Here is an 11778-nt window from a genome sequence, read left to right as displayed (position 1 = left end):
TCTTGTACCCCTCTGCATCTTTCCTATAATTCTCAGCATCTTTCTTGTATTGGTCTGCATCTTGCTTGTGTTTTTCAATCATTGCAAGGTACTCTTTTTCTCTCTCCCTGTCTCGCTGTCTTGTCGACTCCGGTATGACCATCTCTCCTAGCCCCCTTGAATATCCAGGTCTAGAGCCAAGGACCTCCCTAAATACACTTGCTGCTGCCTCATTGGTGCGTTGCTCAGGCTCGAGACCATCCAGCTTCTCAACCATCTCCTTCTGCATGTGAAAATTTTATAAATTAGATAAAATTTATAAGTCGTGTACTGACATATGAAAAACCCCCATTCAAAAGCAAAAGCTGGTAACTATCCATTGAAACACAATATATAACCTAACTTCTAATCATACTCACATAAGTGGCTTCAGTTGCTGATGTGACAAATTTTCCGGTCTTCTTTGAGAAATGAGTCTCTTTATAGAACTCCACCAAATCCGCATTTGCAGCCCGCTACAAGTGTGTAAGGATGTCAGGTATATGTTCATGTGAGATCAAAATATTTTTTTGCTAAAGATATGCACAAATGCTAGCCGTCAACCACACAAACACATCAAATCAATACACAAGAGACAAAAACACAAGGCCGCCCTACATTTCCTGTATCATATAGTCACAAACTAATTCGATCATTCTATATAAACCTTGTTATATAAACCAATACAAACAATTGTATGTTAAGTACATTATTTGGCCAGAATTATTGAAATTCGTAGATTAGTGGGAATGCATCAATAGGTTTGTGATAGAAATGATCAGCAAGACAATGGGTTGTGACAGCGTACTAGACTAAAATCAGTGTCTTTTTACATACCTTCTCCTCCAAGATCCTTACAAAGGATTTTCGGCCAGCTGTGTGGTTGACATATAACGCCTTTCTATTCTCCCGATTTTGCCGAGCCATTTTCTACCATTGTATACCCAATGTCAGCTTACCCAAACCACATAATAAATAGACATGCATCGCATGCCCTTGTTAAATTCCAAAATTATAAATTTTCAATAACCAATACATACCTTGAATTCCTCGCTTCCCCACCTCCGACACAGGGTAACCCAAACGTTCAAGTCAACCATTGAACATCCAGAGGCCAATGCCTCTTCGTGGCTTTCATAAGATTCATATTTTTTGTGTAATTGGTGATGGAATGCATTGAACCTCTTTCGCAGCTGCTTCAAGACGGTCAACCTATGATTCTCCCGATCCCAATCCAACACGAAGTCAGCCTACATTAATGATCATCATGTTAACATGTTATTCTCTTTTGTACGCCCACCCCAATCAGTCAAAATGAAAAGCACATATCTTACTCTCACACGGTCGACCAACTCATCCTTGAGTGCTTGTGGCACATTGGTCCATCTCGCATAGCTCATATCGCAGTGTTGTTTTACAATTTGCGTTAGCCGTGCTGTGAACATGGAAGAGTTTGTACAGCATGGTGCTGTTTCGCCATCATTAATCTTCAACAAAACTTTTCCTTGCCGTCTCAACATTTCGAACGCAATACACTTAGCTGGCCCACGTTTCCGTTTGGGCTGCTCCTGGTTTGTTTCAGTCATTGTGGGGGCAGTCGCATCTGTATTACAAACATAACAAAAAGAAACTATCAATCTTAAGAAATCATCTTTCTTGCCTATACCAAAAGGGTAAAGAAATGACAACCGTACCGATATTATCTCTGTTTGGTGGGGTGACAACTGTACCCATATTTTCTCCGTTAGGTGGGGGGACAACAGTAACAATGTTCCCCCCAGTAGGTTGAGGCTCTCTTACGGGTGAGGGTTCTCTATCCGGCTTGGGTGGGGGCATCGGAATGGGACATGGAGGCTCCCATGGATGACTGGGAGGCTGAGTTGAGTCATCCGAGCCGGACTCATTATCCTCATTTGCAGGGCTGTGGTATGAACTAATACGAACTCCTCGTGGTCGGCGTGCTCTGGTTGAGTAGGGTACAAATTGACGGCCTCTTCCACGTCGTCCAGCCCCTCTTCCTCGGGAACTTTCTCCGATCGTGTCATCTGCAAATATATAAAAAACCCCATTCACGAGTCAGAAGCGATTCCAACCAATGAGTAGTTGAGTGGGATCCACATTAAATGAAAAAGCAGTCTACTAACCCATTTTAATGCGACTAATATCAACTGCAAACAGTGTATTACTATATTTTACCACACTTGTACACGTATATAGCAATCCATGGGGGTTGTATTATAACATTATTGGAAAAGTTCCCGCTCTACCAACTAAAAGGAATTCCAATAGACAAACTTATTTACCTCCGGGGTTGATCCTCATTTCTTGCTATCTAAAGTTGGCAATAGACAAACTTCAAATTGGCGTCCCCCTGTGCAATTTGGTTAAGACCTGGTTACTAGCCAAAGAACAACAATAAGCCCACATGGTCAATTAAAAACATGTTATATATATACAGGATGTCTTAAAATAAAAGTTTATAATTAATTTAGCAATAGGAGTTGGAGTTGGCACATGTTTCAATCAATTAAACATCGGACAATATTATATAAGCCATGTCATATATATGGTTGTATGCACTAGAGATCAAGGAAATGACAAAGTTGGGAAGTAATCAATGCTACTTCATTTTTCAGTACAAAGTTTACATGCATTAATCATGCCAAACAGTGCATGATTTGCATCAACGTGAATTGACCAAAAAGCCAAGCAGGTAAGAAACACCATTACACCTATAATCATAATGTTGCCATGAAGAAGTAAATGATTTTTCAAACTACTGAATATGAAATGTTATCATCTTACTTGACCCAAATGAACGACTCATAACAATGTCAGATCATTCTAGTTGGAGTTGAAAGAAGCATACATATATATCTAGAAACTGCATATTGTCCTAATACACATTTTGATAAAGGTAAACTCAAATATCTTGGATGCAGCAACAATTCTAGCCAGTTGCCTAGGCTGATAGAGACTCGGCATCTGTGGAAAAGTCCTCCTCATCTGAATATTCCCCATCACTAGAAGCATCTCCCGAACCAGAATCAATCATGTCATCGTCAATAAAGTCTTCCTCACCCACCTTCTGACCAACCGAACTTGTCACATCTTGTGCATCAATCAAGATAGGTTCTACATCATCCCTATTCAGTGGAGTTGTCACTGGACATGCATCGCACTGCAGTGGTGCATAATCATATGACTCCTCAGTTTCTTGATATGCATCATCATCACTTGTTGAGCCATCAAGGTCTTCTAACACTCTTGGCACCGATGGAATGTCATATACATTCCTGTTTGTGTACTTCTGCACCACAAACCATCTCCCTTTAGCCTTTATATCTCTGATGTAAAAACATTGGGAAGCCTGGCATGCCAACACAAATGGTTCATCCTTATACCAAGTCCTATCCATGTTGATACTAGTCATATGGTTATCAACTCGTACCCCTCGTCTTGGATCACCAACGTCAAACCAATCACACATAAATAAGTACACCCGACGCCAACCCATGTAGTGTAACTCCACGATCTCATTAATAACACCGTAGAAGTCTACATTATTAGTATTTTCATCCCCAGTTACCAACACCCCGCTGTTCTGTGTACGGCGCCGAAGTTCACGTTGTTTAGTATGGAACCTTTTGCCATTTATTACGCACGCAGTATAGGATGCAACCCACCGTTCAGGACCACAAACTAATGCATATAGATCATCGACCACATCAAGTGGGTTGGTGATATGCTGGTCTTGAACCTACATCAATATTTTGTTGGAAGCGCCTCAGTTATAGATTTTTGAAGGCCAATCCTAAAGGGTCGGGTTCATCTAAATAGATAGGGAGGAAGCTAACTTACACGTTTCTTCAACCAAGTTGGAAATTCAGTATGATGTGTTCGATCAATAGAATTTGGGTTGTGCACCCTACATTTCTCGTAATGCTCCCTGCATTTGTAGAAGCCAAATGATTATCATCATTTTCAAAAAGATATGTAGGATTGTCTCCAAAAAGCTGAAATTACTATTTTTTAAACTTGAGGGATTATTAATGCTTACTCTAGGTAAGGTCCAATCTCAGCGCAGTTGTTGAGGACGTACCAAGTTGCTTCAGTTAGGAGTTTATCTGATAATTGCCTATTGGAAGCGGTACCAATCGGACAAACTTTTTGGTTGAAAATTTTGAATCCATCTATACTCTCGGCTTCACCATCAATGTTGCGATCAACTCGAGTAAATTTCGTCTCAACATCTTGGAGATACAATGAGCAAAATGTTAGGCATTCAATGTGAATGTAGGCTTCGGCTATTGAGCCTTCTGGTCGGGCTTTATTCTTAACATACCGCTTGAACTTGCCGAGATATCTCTCAAATGGATACATCCACCTATATTGTACTGGACCACCAAGTATGGCCTCACGGGGTAAATGCACAGCTAGGTGGACCATGACATCGAAAAAAGATGGGGGAAATATCATCTCCAATTTGCATAGAATTGTGGCAATATCAGTTTGAAACTGTGATATTTGGTTAACATCCAGGGTTCGAGCACATAACCCCTTGAAGAAAGTGCACAGTTCAGTCAAGGCCAATCCAATATCAGGTCGTAAAAACCCCCCAACAGCAATAGGAAGTAGTCTTTGCATGAAAACATGGCAGTCATGGCTTTTCAACCCTGAGATTCGGCAATCTCGTAAAGAAACACAATGCGAGATGTTCGAAGTGAATCCATCTGGAAATTTCACATCGACCAGCCATTCACAAAACTTCTTCCTTTCCTCACCGTGTAATGTATACATTGAGTGTGGCATTGTAACACGTTCACCGTCATACTTCAAATGTAATTCTTTTCTGAATCCAAAAATCTCCAGGTCACGTCGAGAGTTGATATTATCTTTAGCTTTACCAGGAATGTTCATTAAAGTGCTCAATATGTTATCGAATATATTCTTTTCAATATGCATGACATCTAGATTATGTCAAAGACGTAGGGTTATCCAATACGGTAGCTTGAAGAAAATGCTATATTTTGTCCAGTTCAACTCCTCAACAGTTCGTTTTCTCTTTTGATGAGATTTACTGAATTGCACATCCCCAAGCATCAACAGTTGAGCTTCAATATCTGATCCTTCTAAAACCCTTGGTGGCATGCGATGATCTTCTTTACCATTGAAGTCATTTTTTCTCTTTCGCCACATGTGATGGGGCGGCAAGAAACGACGATGTCCCATATAACAATGTTTTCTGCCATACTTCAACCAATTGGCGTCTGTGGCCTCATTACAAGTAGGACAAGCCAATCTTCCTTTTGTTGACCAACCAGAAAGAATTCCATAGGCTGGAAAGTCATTGATTGTCCACATTAAAGCAGCGTGCAACATGAAGGTTTCCTTTGTGGAGGCATCATACGTAGGTACCCCTTGTTCCCAAAATTCAAGCAGTTCGTTGACTAACGGTTGCAAGTAAACATCAATGTCATTACCTGCAGATTTTGGTCCAGGAATAATGAGGGATGTCATGAAGAATTGGTCCTTCATGCACAACCACGGTGGCAAGTTATACGGTACCAGGATAACCAGCCAAATGCTATACGGTTTAGCCATATTGTTGAAAGGATTGAAACCGTCACTTGCGAGACCAAGCCGAACGTTGCGAGCATCCTGTGCGAACCAACTATAGTCTTCATCAAATCTCTTCCAGGACTCTGCGTCTGCAGGATGTCTCATACTTTCCCCATCATCGGTTGGCCGTTGCTCTTTATGCCACCTCATATCACGTGCTATATTTGCAGTCATGAAAAGACGTTGCAATCTTGGCTTCAAAGGAAAATGCCTCAACACTTTTTGAGGGATAGGACGAGCATTGTGTGTATTAGGCACCCACCTTGAAGCCTTACAGGTAGGACATTCATTAAGATCAGCATTTTCCTTCCAGAATAAGATGCAGTCATTGGGACATGCATGAATTTTGTGATAATTCATACCCAAACCCCGCTCCAATGACCTTGACTCCTCATATGAATGTGGCAATTCAGCATCAGGAAAGGCAGTCCGCAACAAATTAAGTAGCATATCAAACGACTTTATTGACCACCCACCAAGTGTCTTAATGTGTAACAACTTCACAATGAATGACAGTTTTGAGAATTTTGTACAGCCAGGAAAAAGTGGACGTCGGGCATCCTCTAGTAGCTGCTCAAAAGATGAACTCAGGATGTCAGGATCTGGTATTGACTTAGCAGTTGGCAATGGATTACTATGATCTTGGGCGTGGTCCACAAATGTGCCTGCCCGAATGTCATCTAACATATGATCCATGTCATCAATGTATTCATTGGAAGAATCAGCAACACTATCGTCGTCGTCATCATTGAAATTTCGTGTTTCCTCCTCCCCATGAAAGATCCACTGGGTATAATTTGGGTTGATCCCTTTCATGAACAAGTGAGTCTCCACATCAAATATAGTCAAGAAGAGAGTATTACAGCATGCACGGCATGGACATCGAATGCGATCACTTCCTCGAGAATGGTTTTGTGCTAGGTTGAGGAAAGTGTTAACCCCCTCGGCATATGCAGGCGATCGAAGTCTATTAGGCAAGTTCATCCAGCTTTTGTCCATCTAAAATAGTTGAAATCAGCATATTAGTTACTTGGTATAGTAAATAGGGTTCCATTTAGCTAAGAGGAAAGATCTCAATGATTTTGCGAAAGTGGAATGGTGTATTCAGAATATAAGCATCCAACTCGAAGCAACATGTAGTGGATGACAAGAGAAGATGGATGTGATGATGCTAACCGGGGTTGTCATGCTGATCGTTATGGAATGATACAGGTTATGTTGAACAGTTTGGTTTTAACATGCCAGGAGTATACCAATTGCTGCAGAATATGTCAAGATGTTAAATATGGTACTATCTGGGTAGTTGTTGGTATATGGCGTTAAAATGCATATAAAGATGCTAACAGGAATTAGAACTAGAATGGAGGTTATGGAAGCGTGTAGTTGGTATATATAAGTAATTTTTTCTCCTTGAAATTAAGATACTTATTTCATGAAATTGCAGTTCAAAATGCAAATTTGAACTGCAATTGCTAAACGAAGGTACATCCTACTAAAGTATGGAGGTTGTGAAAAAGGAAGGATGTGTGATAGTGATGTGGATTCATGTTTAATGAATCCATTCACAAATGACTTGTAGATGTTAACAGTGTATGATGAACATGTATATCATGGACGACTTTTCCCCAAATTGATAATACAATAGGTAGAAGGCTCACTCACCCCATAAAGCATTGCTAAACTTCACATCTTATGGAATTATGCCGACAAGCATGAGGGAAAACCAACAGAACTGAAACTACCATATTGCTACCTATTGAAACATATGGTAGCATGGTTTGTTCCTCAAGTATAAAATATATCAATCAAGGCATATAATAGTGGTTACTTAAAGACATATACAGTAATTACCGCGAAAAGGGCCCCTGTTCGCAAGATAATAAGAAGAATCACCCAAATGGACCACCAAAAGTTGCACTTCACCGTTTACAGCCTAATTTTCCTAGGGTACAAAACAATGATGGCATTTGTTTAGGAAACAACTATGCGACATAAATAACAGGCAAGACTTGAATACGTATACCCATATATGTATTAAATTTCCAGAGAACCTAATATCAATACCAGAAACATTTATATAGAGAAAAAAATTATAGATAGGAAAGACGGCCAATTCCAAGTTAGAAATGCTTGTCCTTCAAAAAGATATCCATAAGAGGAGTCTCATTACTAGTATAGGGGTTCACATTAGATAATCACGCCCCAACACTTATTATCACCAATCCATGTTAGAGGTATCATGAAAGCATTAAAACATTATACAACTATGCAAACCCGTGTGAATAAATAATATAAGACCAACAGATTGCATAAGTACTTCAGTAGTACTTATGCAATCTATTAATTACCAACAAAAGCTTCCTCTAGCCCATTGTGCATCTCACGGCACAATGGGCTAGAGGAAGCTCAACCAGGTTAAATCACAGCAATTCAAGGTGACTGCCAGTACTGGAAGCTACACTCCAGAAAAATGATCGATCATGATCTCCTACTTCTAGATGTACCTGTTTATCATGTGTTGTTCTCTATATATATCGTATTTCGGGCTGGTTTGTTATTGAAGGTAACTTTTAATGACATACAAGTATATACAGGTTCAAAGAATGGAAATTTGCATTTCTATTGAAACACCAGGAAGATTGTCACTATGAACAGAATATTTCCATTCCCAGTCATATATGCCCAAGAAGATGATAGAAAAGATGAAGAAATTACCAATGAGACACCATACAATGCAAAAATGCCACTGGTATCAATATCAAAGAAGGCCTCAACAGTTTCAGGAAATGCCATACACTGTAAGACAGCATTATGCCCCAAACATAATGGATAAAAGTAGCTGATTGCTATGAATCTTCCTTCATTTTCTTTTGTTATTAAAATGCTTATCCAATTAAATTTGGATAAGCAAAGACTTTCCTACTGGACCATATGGGCCTTCGTACATTAAGTTCCAAATACCATTAATTCAGGTTGGACAGTCTTTCACGTACAAGTTCACATTGCTGCAGAAAAAGGGAATGAAGGAGTTTCTTGTTTGCAACACTACAATTTAAACAGATTGTTTGTGGTATATCCTAAAACTACAGTTCCTTTCCCATTTAAGCACCATGGATTATGAGGAGCATAAATCCATCCTAGGTAAGTAGATATTATAACACAATATTCTCACAGCCATATTTTTCAAGTTTTGAATGAAACTTGCTTATAGTCAAAATATTATTATTTAGCATGTATGGATAAATTCCACATTTTGGAATTCACATGAACATTAGGGGAATATTGGAGGCAGGACATGGTACAACTTGAGCGCACCAACTGTTTTATTATTGTTATAAGAATATGTTTTTTTATTACAATAATGATTTCCATTTTTCACCCCAAGTTTTCACCCATTTTTGGAAAATGTATTCTAGACCACAAAAACCAACAATTGGGTACCCAAAACTAGGATGATGATTGGCAAATAATGGAATTTATTTTTTCTAAAGTAGGTGAAAAATAAAAAAAAATTAATTTTCCAAAAATTTGATGCCACATAACAGGACGATGGTTAATAGGAAGTTGAAAAGCATTACTCATATATATATATATATATTTAATTTCATCTGGTTATAGGTTTTTGGTTTCCATCTTGATGTTCTTATCTGATGAGTTTCCTCTTTCAATCTGAGACAGCCTAAAGTCAAAGTTCTCGAAATTAGTACAAGGGTCTGTATAAGCATATGCACAGAATGCCTGCAGCCTGTTAGTAGTTTGTGTTACAGGATGAAATAAGTATGCTACCATCTTTCATTTATTTTGCTATAATTGGCTGGACATTCATGCATAATGGGTTTTTCACGTGTAACACTTTTACAAAATCAAGTCATATGGCAGGGCACAAAATCAGGCAAACTAGCCTCTTGAACTGTCTCAAGTGCATAATTATCGTTGGTATAAAGAACGGTCTTGAGAAGATCGAGCCACTTCTAGACCAAGGAACTAGTATTAAGCTTTACAAGATTTATCATCATTGATTTTTCATCAATCAAATGTTTTAGCTAATCAACACACCTGGAAATCATTGAAAGTTTCTAGAATATAACTCAACATATACAAATAAAGCATTAAATGAATTGCCATTAGTCTAGTGAAAAGGGAATAAGCAGTTCTGGGCATTACAAAACAGCGTGCAAAAAAAGTGTTTATTGAACTCAAAACAACCTAATTTACGTGAGGAATGCTTCAAACCTTAAAGACTTCTTTAATTTGCAAACTTTGGACTCCCCTTAGTTTGAAAACATGAGGTAAAATCATGTAAACTTCTTCCAACAAATCACCATGTTAAAAAAGTATTAAACCCATAAAGCTGTACTAAATGCCCTTTCTGGGCGGCTGCTATAGCAAGTAAGGTTCAATTAGTGACCATCTTAGAATAGAGGTGAGAAGGTTTCAAAATAATCCAACAAAACACATAAAGTGTTTTGACCCTTAGCAACCAGCCCAGTTGGAAATTCATACAGTATAAGCATCAGCTCTATATTTGACTTCATATACCATTTACAACCAAATGGGTTGTTTATCTCAAGTCATAAAGTGTAATAGTCCAAGTATTTTTTGTTTCCAAGGCTACAATCTCTAAAACCATGGCATCTCTCCAATGAGAGTATTGGAGTGCCTGATGATAAAATTTAAACAGCGTATAACAGAAAATAAATTCAAGGGCAAAGTATTTATATCTATGAAAAACGCTGATATCATCATAGGATAGTTACTATAATATCATATTGACTACCTACAGGAACAGAAAAAGAACCTACAGGATGAGAAAAAGAACCTATGGTAGACCAAGAAAAAATATGATGTAGAGTGTGTAGTAAAAGAGATATAATAAGAATTCTACAAATAACCAAGAGGTCCTTGAATTTGAGATGAAATTCAAAATGGTAAAGATACAGTCATTTTGAAACTTTATTTGAATATGGAGATAAAGAAGGTCTTATAAAAGAGATGTCTCCATGTAGGGATTAAGTTGATCAACTTCAGAGTTGTTGAAGGCAGAACAACAAGAAGTACTATTTATGATTGATTTGGTGATGGTATGAGAAGGCAAAAGGCAAAGAGGCCAAGATTTTATAGAGGAAGACATGCTCAAGAAAAACAATATGTCTAGAAATAAAATATTCATTTCTAACAGGACCTAAGAGTTTATAACCTTTTATAACAAAATGATAACCAAGGAGAACATATTTTTATGCTCTAGGTTGTAATTTGGATCGGGATCTAGTTAAGAATGAGGCAAAACAGAGGCATCCAACAGTTTTGAGGTGATCATAACTAGAAGGAGAATGGAAAAGTAATTCACAAAGAGCTTTGTTATTCAAAATAGGTGTTGGTGGTAGATTAATGATATGAGTGGCTGAAAAAGTTAATATCACCATATAAAAGAAAAGGCAAGTGAGATTGAAACATAATTTTTCAAAGCTATGTTTAGAATATGTTGGTGGTTGCAGCGCTTGCACTCTACAGCAGAAATTGTTGTGGAGCTTCAATACAACTAAACTGATGTAAGACATCTTTAGACTTTAGAAAAGGACAAACAGAAAAATTGTGTACCATGATTAGTACAGAATTTCTTAATTCTGAAGCCTCGAGTTGTGTTTTAATTAGTTTGGATTGCATATTTGCAATGATGATTGAGACTTCAAATGGGCATTAATAAAGATATACCTATGTAGCACATGTACAATCATGTTGCTAGCCTTAAGAAATATTCGTGACCTTCAACGGTTTGTGGATGTATAATGATCTCCATAAATCACAATGAACAAGATCAAACTGTTCAGTTGTTCAAAAATGAGTATTTGAACAACTATCTGTTTATTTTGGTCATCCCTGTGTTTTAAGGATGAAATCCCTGAATGAAGTTGTTCCTGATTTAGTTGTACCCCATTTTTATTAATAAACTTTGGTATCATAACTAATAAAATGCTACTTTCTTTTGTTTTGCCAGTGGACAGACAGAAAATTCTCACCACAGAAAGAAATGTTCTCCCATTGACAAAAGCATCTTTGGGCATAACAGAATCAGCATCTCCATAAACAAACTCACATGCATGGACTTTGGAGGCTATATATTACAGCCTATTACAAGGC

General features: G+C 38.1%; 1 protein-coding gene across 1 annotated transcript; it reads right to left on the bottom strand.

Annotated features, from left to right (window-relative positions):
- Positions 1 to 4998: 4998 nt before the first annotated feature.
- Positions 4999 to 6639, bottom strand: LOC122306344. Its single transcript, XM_043118773.1, has 2 exons — positions 6023 to 6639; positions 4999 to 5902 (listed from the first exon to the last, which is right to left on the bottom strand). The coding sequence occupies exons 1-2, from the start codon at positions 6637 to 6639 to the stop codon at positions 4999 to 5001; spliced, it is 1521 nt and encodes a 506-aa protein (XP_042974707.1).
- Positions 6640 to 11778: the final 5139 nt, after the last annotated feature.

The sequence above is a fragment of the Carya illinoinensis genome, chromosome 4, assembly GCF_018687715.1.
Source record: "Carya illinoinensis cultivar Pawnee chromosome 4, C.illinoinensisPawnee_v1, whole genome shotgun sequence".
Taxonomy (NCBI): Eukaryota; Viridiplantae; Streptophyta; class Magnoliopsida; order Fagales; family Juglandaceae; genus Carya; species Carya illinoinensis.
The sequence above is the reverse complement of the archived record's forward strand: the minus strand, read 5'-3'. Positions and strand labels throughout refer to the sequence as shown.

Excerpts from the sequence above, each read along its gene's own strand:
- LOC122306344 (XM_043118773.1), bottom strand. The coding sequence starts at position 6,639 with ATGGACAAAAGCTGGATGAACTTGCCTAATAGACTTCGATCGCCTGCA. Across the intron at positions 5,903-6,022 it reads CATTCATATGAGGAGTCAAG|GTGGGTGCCTAATACACACA; the intron begins GTCATTGGAGCG and ends TAAGGCTTCAAG.